Source organism: Coregonus clupeaformis, unplaced genomic scaffold (assembly GCF_020615455.1).
Source record: "Coregonus clupeaformis isolate EN_2021a unplaced genomic scaffold, ASM2061545v1 scaf0924, whole genome shotgun sequence".
Lineage (NCBI taxonomy): Eukaryota > Metazoa > Chordata > Actinopteri > Salmoniformes > Salmonidae > Coregonus > Coregonus clupeaformis.
The window spans coordinates 124653-144057 of NW_025534378.1; the positions used below are offsets into that span (position 1 = coordinate 124653).

Sequence of the window (19405 nt, forward strand, 5' to 3'; positions counted from 1 at the left end):
GAAAAACCTTAACCAAATACCGAAAATAGTGATCGTAGCGTGGTTAGCAAGAGAGGACAGGCTCAAAATGAACAACACTTTCTAATCACCTGCCCCATATATTAATTAGAGACTCCTTCTTCCCTAAATTCAAAATGAAAAGTTATACATTCACAAAACAATCAAACAAAGATCAACTTTGTATAGTTTTGGGAGAAAGGTCTGATGTGATGTGATAGAGTTGGCAGCACAGTATGACCCAGCTGGTCACAAGTTAAGGGAGGAAACATCATGTACTATTCTCTCCATGGATTATAAATCATAGACAATATACTCTGAGTGCTCTTTCCATGACATAGACTGACCAGGTGAATCCAGGTGAATGCTGTGATCCCTTATTGATGTCACTTGTTAAATCCACTTCAATCAGTTGTAGATGAAGGGGAGGAGACAGGTTAAATAAGGATTTGTAAGGCTTGAGACAATTGAGACATGGATTTTGTATGTGTGCCATTCAGAGGGTGAATGGGCAAGACAAAATATTGAAGTACTTTGAACGGGGTAAAGTAGTAGGTGCCAGGTGCACCGGGTTTGAGTGTTTCAAGAACTTCATCGCTGCTGGGTTTTTCACACTCAACAGTTTCCCATGTGTATCAAGATTGGTCCACCACCCAAAGGACATCCAGCCAACTTGACACAACTGTGGGAAGCATTGGCGTCAACATGGGCCAGCATCCCTGTGGAATGCTTTCGACACCTTGTAGAGTCCATGCTCCGACTAATTGAGGCTGTTCTGAGGGCAAAAGGGGGGGTGCAACTCAATATTAGGAATATGTTCTTCATGTTTTGTACACTCAGTGTAGAGCACCAGCCATTTTAATGTTTATTTATTTGTTTTACATATTAATTAGTATTACATCTACTATTGTTATTGTTGTCACTGTTGTTTTCAGTTGAGAGAGAGAGAGAGAGAGAGAGAGAGAGAGAGAGAGAGAGAGAGAGAGAGAGAGAGAGAGAGAGAGAGAGAGAGAGAGAGAGAGAGAGAGAGAGAGAGAGAGAGAGAGAGAGAGAGAGAGAGAGAGAGAGAGAGAGAGAGAGGGAGAGAGAGAGAGAGAGAGAGAGAGAGAGAGAGAGAGAGAGAGAGAGAGAGAGAGAGAGAGAGAGAGAGAGAGAGAGAGAGAGAGAGAGAGAGAGAGAGAGAGAGAGAGATCAATGCTGTTAGTCTTATTTTTCCACTGTCCTGTTTCCTCATCACTGTCTGGACTGGATATGAAAGCAACATCAACCTGCCAATCTAAGACAATAAAATGATCCATAAAAGTCCATAAAGAAATCACCGATATGGAATAGCCTAATATTATTAGACATAGGACAAAAAAAATACTTGGAATTTGTCCCAAATGGCATCCACCCTATTCCCTATATAGTGCAGTACTGTAGTGGTAGAAGAAGACACTCCCAGCAGAGAGACAGTCCCAGCAGAGAGACAGTCCCAGCAGAGAGACAGTCCCAGCAGAGAGACAGTCCCAGCAGAGAGACAGTCCCTCCTGTCCTATGATGTAGCGCCACAGAGTCTGTCTGTAGAGATGTCCTTGTTGTCCTCTGATCTACCTACAACAAATGGCCAAGTCTGTGGACAGACGGAGAGATAGATGTAATAAATACACAGGATATGTGAATACATATAGCAAAAAAAAAAAAGCAGCAGGAATAGGGATCATACGTTATTTATTAATTATGTTATTTTATTTATAGGCATGTTATTATGGTATCTTAGCCTAAAGTGCCTGCTAAAAAGTATTCATACCCATTTACTTATTCAACATTTTGTTGTATTATAGCCTGAATTAAAAATGGAATAAATACTTCCCCCTCCCCCACTAATATACACACAATACCCCATAATGACAAAGTGAAAGCATGTTTTTAGAAATGTTAGCAACTTTATTGAAAATGAAAAACAGAAATATCTTATTTACATAAGTATACACACCTCTGAGTCAATAGATGTTAGAATCACCTTTGGCAGTGATTACAGCTGTGAGTCTTTCTGGGTAAGTCTCTAAGAGCTTTGCACACCTGGATTGTACAATATTAGCACATTATTCTTTTTTAAAATCTTCATGCTCTGTCAAGTTGGTTGTTGATCATTGCTAGACAGCCATTTTCAAGTCTTGCCATAGATTTTCAAGCCGATTTAAGTCAAAACTGTGACTAAGCCACTTAGGAACATCCCATGTTGTCTTGGTAAGCAACTCCAGTGTAGATTTGGCCTTGTGTTTTAGGTGAATTTGTCTCCCAGTGTCTGTTGGAAAGCAGACTGAACTAGGTTTTGCTCTAGATTTTTGCCTGTGCTTAGCTCTATTCCATTTATTTTTTATCCTAAAAAACTCCCTAGTCCTTGCCGATGACAAGCATACCCATAACATGATGCAGCCACCACCATGCTTGAAAATTTGAAGAGTGGTATTCAGTGATGTGTTGGATTTGCCCCAAGCATAATGCTTTGTATTCAGGACATGAAGTTACTTTCTATGCCAATTTTTTTGCAGTATTACTTTAGTGCCTTATTGCAAACAGGATGGATGTTTTGGAATATTTTTATTCTGTACAAGTTTCCTTATTTTCACTCTGTCATTTAGGATAGTATTGTTGAGTAAATACAATGTTGTTGATCCATCTTCAATGTTTTAAAGTCACCACTGGCCTCATGGTGACGTCCATGAGCGGTGTCCTTCCTCTCCTGAAATTGAGTTAGGAAGGACACCTGTATCTTTGAAGTGACTGGGTGTAATGAATACTTATTGACTCAAGACATTTCAGCTTTTCCAATTTTAATTAAATTGTAAACATTTCTGAAAACATAATTCCACATTGTCATTATGGGTCATAAATGGTCTGACTCTCACCACACCGTTTCACAGCATAATCAAAAGGCAATGGATGCAACTTGCAAAAGTTGAAAAACATGCATAGCTACATCATTTGTTTGTTGCATTTTTCTACACACTTTACACTGCACATTTTTCTACACACAATTGAATTAGTCGCTCTGGATAAGAGCGTCTGCTAAATGACCAAAATGTGAATGTAAAAATGTAAATGTGTGTCTTTCATACCGAAGTTTACAGGGTCAAGTTTACAGGGTCAAGTTTAATAATATAATGCTTCATACCAGGTTGACAGGGTGTACGAAGCTGCTCTCGAAGACGTTGTCTTGTAATAGCTGTCGGAGGTGTGAAATATAACTGGATGCTAGACGCAGCGTGTCCAGTTTGGACAGCTTGGTATCGGCCGGTACCCACGGCAAGCTCGTTTTCAGTCTGGTAAACGCTTTGCTCAGCACCCTCATCCTCGCCCTCTCTCTGGCGTTTGCAGCATTCCTTTGCGTCTGCCGCCCCTTCACAAGTTGTTTTCCTCCGGCAGCAGTGACGCGCGCTCGCTTGGTCTTGACTTCATAACTGCCATCGTTACCGAACTCGTTGTCTGAGTACTCGGCGGAAGTGTAGTGGCTCTGTGCAATGTTCCGTTTGGTTTTGCCGCTGTCGAACGGTGCATCTGTCCGTTTGTGACGCGTCTCAATGTCCTCTCCATCGCTTACTGAGCCGGTGGACATGTCTGTCAGTTTCACCTGTGCCCTGTAGCGGGACAGAGGAGTCACTGGAGAGGTACAGGTGAGCTATAACTGATTGAACTACCTCAACAATAGACTCTCTACTTTGATGCTGTGCCTGTGTATAGGTGGTTTAGAAATAGATGTTCCACTTCTTCTGCTCCAGGAGTGTGAAGGCTGCTTCTTCAACCAAAATTAAAATAAAATAAAACATATTTAAAAAAGTCCCTATAGTTGATCCATCTCATACTCAGATTTCAGTATGTCATTCCTAGTTTAGGAATATAGCCATTGTTCCATGCCAGTAGATCTAAAGTTTAGTTCAGAACTAAGTGTGTATTCTCTTACCTTCTCTATAGCAAGTCTCTGTAAAACTGAAACCTGCCCGCTCTCTCACCCGGCTAATTTAAGTGTCCTGGAATTAGCAGGGCGACAGTGTTTTCAGGAAAAGCCCCCCCCCCTCTCTCGCTCTCTCGCCAAACCAGAGGGACCTCTCATCCAGCATACTGTGGGGATGACTAGTTACTTCTTTGATACTTATTAGTCATCGATAAACAATGTATGACCAGGACCGAGTTTGGGAAACCCCTGATCTAAGGACACACTGTAACCTACTGCACTGTAGTGTAATGATAAGGTTACATTAGAGGTTGATTTTTATCTACTGGGTCAGGGGCAAAGCGAAAACCTACTGTACCATTTTAGTGTCCCAAAAGGCACCCTATTCCCTATATAGTGAAATACTTTTGACCAGGCGACGCACCCATGTAAATCAGCTATCTTATTGTCTCTTATTTTACAGCAGACTACTTCATTCACCCATGTAAATCATGTGGTCCTCTGTAGCTCAGCTGGTAGAGCACGGCGCTTGTAACGCCAAGGTTTACCCCATATGTGACTCTGTGTTGTTGTTTTTATCGCACTGCTTTGCTTTATCTTGGCCAGGTCGCAGTTGTAAATGAGAACTTGTTCTCAACTGGCTTACCTGGTTAAATAAAGGTGAAATAAAAAAAATATATAAATAAAAAGGTAGTGGGTTCGATCCCCGGGACCACCCATACACAAAAATGTATGCACGCATGACTGTAAGTCGCTTTGGATAAAAGCGTCTGCTAAATGGCACATTATTATTATTAAATCAGCTATCGCATTGTCTTGTAAACAGTCATTTTATTTTTACAGCAGACTACTTCATTCACAGAAAAAGTTTTGTCATCCTCTCCTCCTCATGCTAGCTACATGGCAGTCTACAGCACGATCCACTGGGTCGAGTGTGCCTCTCTCACACATCCTGTTCCCTTTTGGTGAATTGAAATGTCCGAAGACCTTATCAAAAGTGGCTAATCCTGTGTGCGTTTTCACAGAGGGATAGGGTTTCTGCAGATGTAGTGTCCTTTCACACGCTGCCCACATGCTTCGGTCACAGCTGTCAGCGTTTCCCATGACATCTGGAGCGCTGGCATGACAGGGGCGTGGCGTTGGGGGGTGGGGGGGACCCTCCACTTTCTCAGGGGATGGGGATGCAGCATTGGGTTGCGTCCCAAATGGCACCTTATTCCCTATATAGTGCACTATTTTTCACCAGAGCCCTATGGGGGGACATTTTGGGATGCTTCCTATCCTTGTTTCCCTTCCTAAGCAGCGCAACCCTTCCTCAACCCCACCTTTCAGGTCGAGGCTGAAGTTGCCCCTAACTACTTATCTGGACTCAGATTTAAAAAAAATACAATTCCTCTCCCAAGTTTAGCGGAGATAACCTATTGCCACGGCAGCACAGTCAGAATACTCCTCCATGTTCTAAGGAATATTCCCAGTACATCTGACAGCTATGAGTAGGCCTAGTCATTCCCCGTGGTTAGGGTGAAATTGTGATTTTTATTACAACAGTAACTTTGGGCCAGCGATTATCTAACGGCGCAGCTGAGATCCATGCTCCGTTCTGGTGGTGGGGTCATGCCAAGTTCACTAGAAAGAGAAAGGGATGGATGGAGGGAGGGAGGGAGGGAGGGAGGGAGGGAGGGAGTGAGGGAGGGAGGGAGGGAGGGAGGGAGGGAGGGAGGGAGGGAGGGGAGCTACTGTACACCACTGCTCTCCATAGCATCCAGACAGCTACTGTACACCACCGCTCTCCACAGCATCCAGACAGCTGAATGGAGAATGTCTAATTCACACCAGAGGTGCGTCCCACTTCCAAAATGGCACCGTACTGCCTACACAGTGCACTACTTTTGACCACTTAGCTTGATCTCTATGGGCCTTGGACAAAAGTAGTGCACTAAGTAGGGAATAGGGTATGATTTGGGACGTAGTATTAGGACTATACTGAAGCACCTTTTGCCTGCGTGTTTTTTACTTGTTATTTGCTTCAAGAAAATTAGCATTGTTGTACAGTGGGGAAAAAAAGTATTTAGTCAGCCACCAATTGTGCAAGTTCTCCCACTTAAAAAGATGAGAGAGGCCTGTAATTTTCATCATATGTACACGTCAACTATGACAAACAAAATGAGAAAAGAAAATCCAGAAAATCACATTGTAGGATTTTTAATGAATTTATTAGCAAATTATGGTGGAAAATAAGTATTTGGTCAATAACAAAAGTTTCTCAATACTTTGTTATATACCCTTTGTTGGCAATGACACAGGTCAAACGTTTTCTGTAAGTCTTCACAAGGTTTTCACACACTGTTGCTGGTATTTTGGCCCATTCCTCCATGCAGATCTCCTCTAGAGCAGTGATGTTTTGGGGCTGTCGCTGGGCAACACGGACTTTCAACTCCCTCCAAAGATTTTCTATGGGGTTGAGATCTGGAGACTGGCTAGGCCACTCCAGGACCGTGAAATGCTTCTTACGAAGCCACTCCTTCGTTGCCCGGGCGGTGTGTTTGGGATCATTGTCATGCTGAAAGACCCAGCCACGTTTCATCTTCAATGCCCTTGCAGATGGAAGGAGGTTTTCACTCAAAATCTCATGATACATGGCCCCATTCATTCTTTCCCTTACACGGATCAGTCGTCCTGGTCCCTTTGCAGAAAAACAGCCCCAAAGCATGATGTTTCCACCCCCATGTTTCACAGTAGGTATGGTGTTCTTTGGATGCAACTCAGCATTCTTTGTCCTCCAAACACGACGAGTTTAGTTTTTACCAAAAAGTTATATTTTGGTTTCATCTGACCATATGACATGCTCCCAATCCTCTTCTGGATCATCCAAATGCACTCTAGCAAACTTCAGACGGGCCTGGACATGTACTGGCTTAAGCAGGGGGACACGTCTGGCACTGCAGGATTTGAGTCCCTGGCGGCGTTCTTGTGATCATTTTGACCCCACGGGGTGAGATCTTGCGTGGAGCCCCAGATCGAGGGAGATTATCAGTGGTCTTGTATGTCTTCCATTTCCTAACAATTGCTCCCACAGTTGATTTCTTCAAACCAAGTTGCTTACTGATTGCAGATTCAGTCTTCCCAGCCTGGTGCAGGTCTACAATTTTGTTTCTGGTGTCCTTTGACAGCTCTTTGGTCTTGGCCATAGTGGAGTTTGGAGTGTGGCTGTTTGAGGTTGTGGACAGGTGTCTTTTATACTGATAACAAGTTCAAACAGGTGCCATTAATACAGGTAACGAGTGGAGGACAGAGGAGCCTCTTAAAGAAGAAGTTACAGGTCTGTGAGAGCCAGAGATCTTGCTTGTTTGTAGGTGACCAAATACTTATTTTCCACCATAATTTGCAAATAAATTCATTAAAAAACCTACAATGTGATTTTCTGGATTTTTCTTTCTCAATTTGTCTGTCATAGTTGACGTGTACCTATGATGAAAATTACAGGCCTCTCTCATCTTTCTAAGTGGGAGAACTTGCACAATTGGTGGCTGACTAAATACTTTTTTTCCCCACTGTATCTGGATCTAATTTATCTGTACTTGTATAGGTTAAAATACAGTCGGATGAATTAATAGACACACCATTCATTCATTAAGCCTATGTGAGTGGTTGCTGTCAGTTCCTTTATTTTCTCCAATGTACCAGTGAATTGCCTCTTGAGACAGAGCGTTCCATTGGGAACTTAGGAACTTCACAGAGCAACACAGTGTTAGTGTAAACATTTGTTTTAGAGTTTGTAAAATTCCGGTAGCCCCCCCCAAAATAATATTGTCAACCCTATTCCTGACCTTTAGGCCTATATACAGTCATGTTGTCCTTTTGTCTCCAAGGTCACCACACATATTCATTCATGGCATCAATGAGAGGGCATACGTTTCCTGCCTTCTCTCTCCCTCCACTTTGTATTTCTCACATTTCCCTCTCTCTCATTGGTCAGGAATGTTCCTTAATCCAGGACCATTCCCATGCTTCCGTTAACCCTACTTATTCTCTGACCGTTTTCCACATGAAAACTTCCCATCAGCAGGGACCGTTTTCCACATGAAAACTTCCCATCAGCAGGGACCTTCGGGAATATCGTTTGTCCAGCTCACCCTTGAACATTAACATCACACGTTCCTGATTCTGGGCCCGTGTTCATAAAGCCTGATCTAGGATCGGTTTTGCCTTTTAGATTGTAAAGAATAAGATTAGGCTTAATTAGATTAATAAGATTAGACATGGACAGGGAGGAATTGATCCTACTCTCTGACGCTTCCTCCTATTCTGGACCTGATGGCTGAGTTGAATGTAGAGTGTTCAATTCCCTTCCCTTCACAATAGCTCCAATCTAAATCCTGAATAGAGGTGTTATTAACTGTAATTCTCTATCATACCGCTATGCATCTAGCTAAACATAGTGACAAGTGAATAGGGGTTGCTGTAATTCTCTATCATACCGCTATGCATCTAGCTAAACATAGTGACAAGTGAATAAGTGTTGCTGTAATTCTCTATCATACCGCTATGCATCTAGCTAAACATAGTGACAAGTGAATAAGGGTTGTTCACTTAGCGACTGCTAAACCTGACCCTATGTCTGTACGTCACGTTGTGATTCTGTATCATAATGCTCTACATCCAGCTCAGGGATGGGCAATTCCAGTACTCGGGGGGCCGGTATAGTATCACCCTTTTTCCTCATCCCTAGCAAACACAGCTGATTTAAAAAGGTGCAATGAGCAGAAATCGCTCTGCCGTTTCCTGGTTGCTAAAATTCTTAGAGCCTAATTTCAGTTCATGTGGCAAAACAAGCAAAAATCATTGTACCATCTAAACCGCTGTGAAATATATATATTTTCAATAACCAAAGATATTGTATTTTTAGCTGTTTGAAGCTGGAGTACAAAACCTAAATTAGAAGATGCAAAGAAAGGGGAGCATAGAAATTAGGGCACATAGACCAGATCTACTACTTCAAAAAGTTACATATTGCATTCTAAACTGAAGATCATGATTACATTTACGTCATTTGGCAGACGCTCTTATCCAGAGCGACTTACAGTTAGTGATTGCATACATTATTATTATATATATATATTTTTTTTTTCATACTGGACCCCCATGGGAATCGAACCCACAACCCTGGCGTTGCAAACGCCATGCTCTACCAACTGAGCTACATCCCTGCCGGCCATTCCCTCCCCTACCCTGGACGACGCTGGGCCAATTGTGCGCCGCCCCATGGGTCTCCCGGTCACGGCCGGCTACGACAGAGCCTGGATTCGAACCAGGATCTCTAGTGGCACAGCTAGCACTGCGATGCAGTGCCTTAGACCACTGCGCCACTCGGTTAGTTAGTTGATTATTGGAGTCAGGTTTGTTAGCTGGGGCTGGGGCAAGACTGTGACACTAATCAGGCCCCCGAGGACTGGAGTTGCCCATCCCTGCTATACATAGTGAAACATGAATAGGTTAACGTTTTTTGGGAATAAAAAACATCTGACCCTATGTCTGTATATCATGGTGAGATATTGACTTCCTCTGTCCTTGGTAGACCGTCCGTCTGCCACCCCGTTTTCCACCAGGACCATCCATCCACCGGGTCAGGGATTCAACACACTGACTCAACCAGAGAAGTGCAAGCTGGGATTTCATCTTTTATAATAGGATTTATGTATCATCTGGTTCACTGTCATATTTTTCAAAATAGCTTGAAAAGGTATTGGCTACAAGGAGCATATTTCAGCCCAAGCACAACTTTGTCTCTGTCCCAACTGGCACCATACACTCTTAGGAAAAAATGGTTCCAAAGGGGTTATTTGGCTGTCCCCCTAGGAGAAGCATTTTTGATTCCGGGTAGAACCCTTTCTGGTTCTAGGTAGAACCCTTTTGGGTTCCATGTAGAACCCTCTGTGGAAAGGGTTCTACCCGGAACCAAAAAGGATTATAGAAAGAGTTAGCCTATAGGGGGACAGCCGAAGAACCCTTTTAGGGTCTAGATAGCACCTTTTTTTCTGAGAGTGTATTCCCTATATAGTGCACTACCTTTGACCAGGGCCCATTTGGGATGCACACATTCATTCCAGTCAGAGAGCGAAGTCATAAGGCTATCTGAAACCATGTGGAATGCATTTATCATTTGTTACTCTATTTAGTCAAGCAAAAAAATTTTTTTAAACTCTAAATAATCCCTCAAATACGGTCCCAAACCATCAGGATAATGGATGACTACATGCTTATTGTTTTGGCCATGGGAATCATGGCTTGAAGGGGACATTTTAGCATTTGTCCATCAACATGGTCTCTCAGAGGTTGTGACCTCCATCGAAGCCCTTTTGTGCGTCTCAAATTCCCTACCTTTCACCAGAGCCCTATCGACAGTAGGGTAGTAAACAGAATAGGGTGTCATTTGGGACACAGGCCAGTCCACTCGATGTAGTGTGCCTGATAGATGGAGGAGACAGGTGCCATTCCCAGGCTATGACATCAGCTGTGGCCATTTTGTGTTTTTCCCTCCCACCAACCGACTCTTGGTTTCCATGGTCACCGAGGTGGTTTCACAGCTGCAGGGTGGAACGAATGATGTGTGACAACAGCTAAACGCACGGCCATAAGAGAGAAGGGATGCGTCTTCAAATGTCCCCCTATTCTCTTTTAGAGGGCACTACTCTATGGGGAATAGCTCTATGGGGAATAGCTCTATGGGGAATAGCTCTATGGGGAATAGCTCTATGGGGAATAGCTCTCTCTATGGGGAATAGCTCGCTCTATGGGGAATAGCTCAATGGGGAATAGCTCTATGGAGAATATCTCTATGGGGAAAATCTCTATCGGGAATGGCTCTATGGGGAATAGCTCTATGGGGAATAGCTCGCTCTATGGGGAATAGCTCGCTCTATGGGGAATAGCTCGCTCTATGGGGAATAGCTCGCTCTATGGGGAATAGCTCGCTCTATGGGGAATAGCTCGCTCTATGGGGAATAGCTCAATGGGGAATAGCTCTATGGGGAATAGCTCTATGGGGAATAGCTCGCTCTATGGGAATAGCTCGCTCTATGGGGAATAGCTCGCTCTATGGGGAATAGCTCTATGGGGAATAGCTCTATGGGGAATAGCTCTATGGGGAATAGCTCAATGGGGAATAGCTCGCTCTATGGGGAATAGCTCTATGGGGAATAGCTCTATGGGGAATAGCTCTATGGGGAATAGCTCTCTCTATGGGGAATAGCTCGCTCTATGGGGAATAGCTCGCTCTATGGGGAATAGCTCAATGGGGAATAGCTCTATGGAGAATATCTCTATGGGGAAAATCTCTATCGGGAATGGCTCTATGGGGAATAGCTCTATGGGGAATTGCTCGCTCTATGGGGAATAGCTCGCTCTATGGGGAATAGCTCGCTCTATGGGGAATAGCTCGCTCTATGGGGAATAGCTCTCTCTATGGGGAATAGCTCGCTCTATGGGGAATAGCTCGCTCTATGGGGAATAGCTCGCTCTATGGGGAATAGCTCTATGGGGAATAGCTCTATGGGGAATAGCTCAATGGGGAATAGCTCTCTCTATGGGGAATAGCTCTCTCTATGGGGAATAGCTCACTCTATGGGGAATAGCTCGCTCTATGGGGAATAGCTCGCTCTATGGGGAATAGCTCTATGGGGAATAGCTCTATGGGGAATAGCTCAATGGGGAATAGCTCTCTCTATGGGGAATAGCTCTCTCTATGGGGAATAGCTCACTCTATGGGGAATAGCTCGCTCTATGGGGAATAGCTCAATGGGGAATAGCTCAATGGGGAATAGCTCTATGGGGAATAGCTCTATGGGGAATAGCTCTATGGGGAATAGCTCAATGGGGAATAGCTCGCTCTATGGGGAATAGCTCTATGGGGAATAGCTCTATGGGGAATAGCTCGCTCTATGGGGAATAGCTCGCTCTATGGGGAATAGCTCGCTCTATGGGGAATCGCTCTATGGGGAATAGCTCTATGGGGAATAGCTCTATGGGGAATAGCTCAATGGGGAATAGCTCACTCTATGGGGAATAGCTCTATGGGGAATAGCTCTATGGGGAATAGCTATATGGGGAATAGCTCGCTCTATGGGGAATAGCTCTATGGGGAATAGCTCTATGGGGAATAGCTCTATGGGGAATAGCTCAATGGGGAATAGCTCTATGGGGAATAGCTCTATGGGGAATAGCTCAATGGGGAATAGCTCGCTCTATGGGGAATAGCTCTATGGGGAATAGCTCTATGGGGAATAGCTCTATGGGGAATAGCTCTATGGGGAATAGCTCTCTCTATGGGGAATAGCTCGCTCTATGGGGAATAGCTCAATGGGGAATAGCTCTATGGAGAATTTCTCTATGGGGAAAATCTCTATCGGGAATGGCTCTATGGGGAATAGCTCGCTCTATGGGGAATAGCTCGCTCTATGGGGAATAGCTCGCTCTATGGGGAATAGCTCGCTCTATGGGGAATAGCTCGCTCTATGGGGAATAGCTCGCTCTATGGGGAATAGCTCGCTCTATGGGGAATAGCTCAATGGGGAATAGCTCTATGGGGAATAGCTCTATGGGGAATAGCTCGCTCTATGGGAATAGCTCGCTCTATGGGGAATAGCTCGCTCTATGGGGAATAGCTCTATGGGGAATAGCTCTATGGGGAATAGCTCTATGGGGAATAGCTCAATGGGGAATAGCTCGCTCTATGGGGAATAGCTCGCTCTATGGGGAATAGCTCTATGGGGAATAGCTCTATGGGGAATAGCTCTCTCTATGGGGAATAGCTCGCTCTATGGGGAATAGCTCGCTCTATGGGGAATAGCTCAATGGGGAATAGCTCTATGGAGAATATCTCTATGGGGAAAATCTCTATCGGGAATGGCTCTATGGGGAATAGCTCTATGGGGAATTGCTCGCTCTATGGGAATAGCTCGCTCTATGGGGAATAGCTCGCTCTATGGGGAATAGCTCGCTCTATGGGGAATAGCTCTCTCTATGGGAATAGCTCGCTCTATGGGGAATAGCTCGCTCTATGGGGAATAGCTCGCTCTATGGGGAATAGCTCGCTCTATGGGGAATAGCTCTATGGGGAATAGCTCTATGGGGAATAGCTCAATGGGGAATAGCTCTCTCTATGGGGAATAGCTCTCTCTATGGGGAATAGCTCTATGGGGAATAGCTCGCTCTATGGGGAATAGCTCAATGGGGAATAGCTCAATGGGGAATAGCTCTATGGGGAATAGCTCTATGGGGAATAGCTCTATGGGGAATAGCTCAATGGGGAATAGCTCGCTCTATGGGGAATAGCTCTATGGGGAATAGCTCTATGGGAATAGCTCGCTCTATGTGGGAATAGCTCGCTCTATGGGGAATAGCTCTATGGGAATAGCTCTATGGGGAATAGCTCTATGGGGAATAGCTCAATGGGGAATAGCTCGCTCTATGGGGAATAGCTCTATGGGGAATAGCTCTATGGGGAATAGCTCTATGGGGAATAGCTATATGGGGAATAGCTCGCTCTATGGGGAATAGCTCTATGGGGAATAGCTCTATGGGGAATAGCTCTATGGGGAATAGCTCAATGGGGAATAGCTCTATGGGGAATAGCTCTATGGGGAATAGCTCAATGGGGAATAGCTCGCTCTATGGGGAATAGCTCTATGGGGAATAGCTCTATGGGGAATAGCTCTATGGGGAATAGCTCTCTCTATGGGGAATAGCTCACTCTATGGGGAATAGCTCTATGGGGAATAGCTCTATGGGGAATAGCTCAATGGGGAATAGCTCAATGGGGAATAGCTCTCTCTATGGGGAATAGCTCGCTCTATGGGGAATAGCTCAATGGGGAATAGCTCTATGGGGAATAGCTCGCTCTATGGGGAATAGCTCGCTCTATGGGGAATAGCTCAATGGGGAATAGCTCTATGGGGAATAGCTCTATGGGGAATAGCTCTCTCTATGGGGAATAGCTCGCTCTATGGGGAATAGCTCTATGTGGAATAGCTCTATGGGGAATAGCTCAATGGGGAATAGCTCGCTCTATGGGGAATAGCTCTATGGGGAATAGCTCTATGGGGAATAGCTCTATGGGGAATAGCTCGCTCTATGGGGAATAGCTCTATGGGGAATAGCTCTATGGGGAATAGCTCTATGGGGAATAGCTCTATGGGGAATAGCTCAATGGGGAATAGCTCTATGGGGAATAGCTCTATGGGGAATAGCTCAATGGGGAATAGCTCGCTCTATGGGGAATAGCTCTATGGGGAATAGCTCTATGGGGAATAGCTCTATGGGGCCGAATAGCTCTCTCTATGGGAATAGCTCGCTCTATGGGGAATAGCTCAATGGGGAATAGCTCTATGGAGAATATCTCTATGGGGAAAATCTCTATCGGGAATGGCTCTATGGGGGAATAGCTCTATGGGGAATAGCTCGCTCTATGGGAATAGCTCGGCTCTATGGGGAATAGCTCGCTCTATGGGGAATAGCTCGCTCTATGGGGAATAGCTCGCTCTATGGGAATAGCTCAATGGGGAATAGCTCTATGGGGAATAGCTCTATGGGGGAATAGCTCGCTCTATGGGAATAGCTCGCTCTATGGGGAATAGCTCTATGGGAATAGCTCTATGGGGAATAGCTCTATGGGGAATAGCTCAATGGGGAATAGCTCGCTCTATGGGGAATAGCTCTATGGGAATAGCTCTCTCTATGGGGAATATCTCGCTCTATGGGGAATAGCTCGCTCTATGGGGAATATCTCGCTCTATGGGGAATAGCTCGCTCATTGGGGAATAGCTCAATGGGGAATAGCTCTATGGAGAATTTCTCTATGGGGAAAATCTCTATCGGGAATGGCTCTATGGGGAATAGCTCTATGGGGAATTGCTCGCTCTATGGGGAATAGCTCGCTCTATGGGGAATAGCTCGCTCTATGGGGAATAGCTCGCTCTATGGGGAATAGCTCTCTCTATGGGGAATAGCTCGCTCTATGGGGAATAGCTCGCTCTATGGGGAATAGCTCGCTCTATGGGGAATAGCTCGCTCTATGGGGAATAGCTCTATGGGGAATAGCTCTATGGGGAATAGCTCAATGGGAATAGCTCTCTCTATGGGGAATAGCTCTCTCTATGGGAATAGCTCACTCTATGGGGAATAGCTCGCTCTATGGGGAATAGCTCAATGGGGAATAGCTCAATGGGGAATAGCTCTATGGGGAATAGCTCTATGGGGAATAGCTCTATGGGGAATAGCTCAATGGGGAATAGCTCGCTCTATGGGGAATAGCTCTATGGGGAATAGCTCTATGGGGAATAGCTCGCTCTATGGGGAATAGCTTGCTCTATGGGGAATCGCTCTATGGGGAATAGCTCTATGGGGAATAGCTCTATGGGGAATAGCTCAATGGGGAATAGCTCAGCTCTATGGGGAATAGCTCTATGGGAATAGCTCTATGGGGAATAGCTCTATGGGGAATAGCTATATGGGGAATAGCTCGCTCTATGGGAATAGCTCTATGGGGAATAGCTCTATGGGGAATAGCTCTATGGGGAATAGCTCAATGGGGAATAGCTCTATGGGGAATAGCTCTATGGGGAATAGCTCAATGGGAATAGCTCGCTTCTATGGGGAATAGCTCTATGGGGAATAGCTCTATGGGGAATAGCTCTATGGGGAATAGCTCTATGGGGAATAGCTCGCTCTATGGGGAATAGCTCTATGGGGAATACTCTATGGGGAATAGCTCTATGGGGAATAGCTCTATGGGGAATAGCTCGTCTATGGGGAATAGCTCAATGGGGAATAGCTCTATGGAGAATTTCTCTATGGGAAAATCTCTATCGGGAATGGCTCTATGGGGAATAGCTCTATGGGGAATAGCTCGCTCTATGGGGAATAGCTCGCTCTATGGGGAATAGCTCGCTCTATGGGAATAGCTCGCTCTATGGGGAATAGCTCGCTCTATGGGGAATAGCTCGCTCTATGGGGAATAGCTCGCTCTATGGGGAATAGCTCAATGGGGAATAGCTCTATGGGGAATAGCTCGCTCTATGGGGAATAGCTCTATGGGGAATAGCTCTATGGGGAATAGCTCTCTCTATGGGGAATAGCTCACTCTATGGGGAATAGCTCTATGGGGAATAGCTCTATGGGGAATAGCTCAATGGGGAATAGCTCAATGGGGAATAGCTCTCTCTATGGGGAATAGCTCGCTCTATGGGGAATAGCTCAATGGGGAATAGCTCTATGGGGAATAGCTCGCTCTATGGGGAATAGCTCTCTCTATGGGGAATAGCTCGCTCTATGGGGAATAGCTCAATGGGGAATAGCTCTATGGGGAATAGCTCTATGGGGAATAGCTCTCTCTATGGGGAATAGCTCGCTCTATGGGGAATAGCTCTATGGGGAATAGCTCTATGGGGAATAGCTCAATGGGGAATAGCTCGCTCTATGGGGAATAGCTCTATGGGGAATAGCTCTATGGGGAATAGCTCTATGGGGAATAGCTCGCTATGGGGAATAGCTCTATGGGGAATAGCTCTATGGGGAATAGCTCTATGGGGAATAGCTCAATGGGAATAGCTCTATGGGGAATAGCTCTATGGGGAATAGCTCAATGGGGAATAGCTCGCTCTATGGGGAATAGCTCGCTCTATGGGGAATAGCTCAATGGGGAATAGCTCTATGGAGAATATCTCTATGGGGAAAATCTCTATCGGGAATGGCTCTATGGGGAATAGCTCTATGGGGAATAGCTCGCTCTATGGGGAATAGCTCGCTCTATGGGGAATAGCTCGCTCTATGGGGAATAGCTCACTCTATGGGGAATAGCTCTATGGGGAATAGCTCAATGGGGAATAGCTCAATGGGGAATAGCTCTCTCTATGGGGAATAGCTCGCTCTATGGGGAATAGCTCGCTCTATGGGGAATAGCTCGCTCTATGGGGAATAGCTCACTCTATGGGGAATAGCTCACTCTATGGGGAATAGCTCTATGGGGAATAGCTCAATGGGAATAGCTCAATGGGGAATAGCTCTCTCTATGGGGGAATAGCTCGCTCTATGGGAATAGCTCAATGGGGAATAGCTCTATGGGGAATAGCTCAATGGGGGAATAGCTCGCTCTATGGGGAATAGCTCTATGGGGAATAGCTCTATGGGGAATAGCTCTATGGGGAATAGCTCGCTCTATGGGGAATAGCTCTATGGGGAATAGCTCTATGGGGAATAGCTCTATGGGGAATAGCTCTATGGGGAATAGCTCTATGGGGAATAGCTCTATTGGGGAATAGCTCGCTCTATGGGGAATAGCTCTATGGGGAATAGCTCTATGGGGAATAGCTCACTCTATGGGGAATAGCTCTATGGGGAATAGCTCTATGGGGAATAGCTCTATGGGGAATAGCTCTATGGGGAATAGCTCTATGGGGAATAGCTCTATGGGGAATAGCTCGCTCTATGGGGAATAGCTCTATGGGGAATAGCTCTATGGGGAATAGCTCTATGGGGAATAGCTCACTCTATGGGGAATAGCTCTATGGGGAATAGCTCAATGGGGAATAGCTCTATGGAGAATATCTCTATGGGGAAAATCTCTATCGGGAATGGCTCTATGGGGAATAGCTCTATGGGGAATAGCTCGCTCTATGGGGAATAGCTCGCTCTATGGGGAATAGCTCGCTCTATGGGGAATAGCTCAATGGGGAATAGCTCTCTCTATGGGGAATAGCTCGCTCTATGGGGAATAGCTCAATGGGGAATAGCTCTATGGGGAATAGCTCACTCTATGGGGAATAGCTCGCTCTATGGGGAATAGCTCACTCTATGGGGAATAGCTCTATGGGGAATAGCTCTATGGGGAATAGCTCAATGGGGAATAGCTCAATGGGGAATAGCTCTCTCTATGGGGAATAGCTCGCTCTATGGGGAATAGCTCAATGGGGAATAGCTCGCTCTATGGGGAATAGCTCTATGGGGAATAGCTCTATGGGGAATAGCTCTATGGGGAATAGCTCGCTCTATGGGGAATAGCTCTATGGGGAATAGCTCTATGGGGAATAGCTCTATGGGGAATAGCTCACTCTATGGGGAATAGCTCTATGGGGAATAGCTCTATGGGGAATAGCTCTATGGGGAATAGCTCTATTGGGAATAGCTCGCGCTATGGGGAATAGCTCTATGGGGAATAGCTCTATGGGGAATAGCTCTATGGGGAATAGCTCACTCTATGGGGAATAGCTCTATGGGGAATAGCTCTATGGGGAATAGCTCTATGGGGAATAGCTCGCTCTATGGGGAATAGCTCTATGGGGAATAGCTCTATGGGGAATAGCTCGCTCTATGGGGAATAGCTCTATGGGGAATAGCTCTATGGGGAATAGCTCTATGGGGAATAGCTCACTCTATGGGGAATAGCTCACTCTATGGGGAATAGCTCTATGGGGAATAGCTCTATGGGGAATAGCTCTATGGGGAATAGCTCTATTGGGAATAGCTCGCTCTATGGGGAATAGCTCTATGGGGAATAGCTCACTCTATGGGGAATAGCTCTATGGGGAATAGCTCTATGGGGAATAGCTCTATGGGGAATAGCTCGCTCTATGGGGAATAGCTCTATGGGGAATAGCTCTATGGGGAATAGCTCGCTCTATGGGGAATAGCTCTATGGGGAATAGCTCGCTCTATGGGGAATAGCTCGCTCTATGGGGAATAGCTCTATGGGGAATAGCTCTATGGGGAATAGGGTGTCATTTAGGTCCCAGCCATGGAATCAGTGAGGAGGATATCTGCAACTCATTTTAACAGAGTCATCCTGTGTTAGAGACCAGATTTAAAATGGTTTGGTAGTCAACTTTAAGATGTAGCTATTACGCTTTGACCAAGCTATTTTTGATGTAGATTTAAATGGTTTAGTTGTCAACTTTAAGATGTATTGTGCTTTGACCAATCTATTTTTTAACAAACCACTTAATATGTTACATTGTACCTTTACCAACATTCCCAGGGTTCACAGCAATCCCGGTTTGAGGACTCACTCTGTGTTTAAGGGTCAGGTTGGTTCGAGGGGGTCTGACAAAGAGAAACCCTACACACAGATGTTAAGCATTTCACACTGTAGAAGGATGTAAGCCAAACATCTGAATGAACTATTTTCCTGATGAAAACTCATTACAATTGCCAAAGACACGTCTTCATGTATTTGCCTACTTTGTGTGTGAACCACTTTTGGTTTTGGGGGTGTGTGCGTGTGAGAATCCGGTCTAATTCCAGAGCCTTGACACAGTTGTTGAGTGCTACTATTCTCACACACTTCAGAGCCGGGCTGGGTGAGAGCCAGGGGGTGTGGGCTGGTGTAGCGAAAGGCTAGCCTTTTAGCATGTTGGGTTAAGACTGGAGCTGGGTGAGAGCCAGGGGGTGTGGGCTGGTGTAGCGAAAGGCTATCCTGTTAGCATG

General features: G+C 45.3%; 1 protein-coding gene across 1 annotated transcript; it reads right to left on the reverse strand.

The window, feature by feature from the left end:
* Positions 1-1156: 1156 nt before the first annotated feature.
* On the reverse strand, positions 1157-3980 carry LOC121549625 (musculin-like). Its single transcript, XM_041861405.2, has 2 exons — positions 3155-3980; positions 1157-1609 (listed from the first exon to the last, which is right to left on the reverse strand). Exons 1-2 carry the CDS (start codon positions 3593-3595, stop codon positions 1532-1534), a joined length of 519 nt encoding a protein of 172 aa, XP_041717339.2. The 5' UTR covers positions 3596-3980; the 3' UTR covers positions 1157-1531.
* Between the last annotated feature and the right edge of the window lie 15425 nt (positions 3981-19405).

Excerpts from the sequence above, each read along its gene's own strand:
- LOC121549625 (XM_041861405.2), bottom strand. The coding sequence starts at position 3,595 with ATGTCCACCGGCTCAGTAAGCGATGGAGAGGACATTGAGACGCGTCAC. Across the intron at positions 1,610-3,154 it reads TCGTACACCCTGTCAACCTG|ACTTGGCCATTTGTTGTAGG; the intron begins GTATGAAGCATT and ends GTCTGTCCACAG.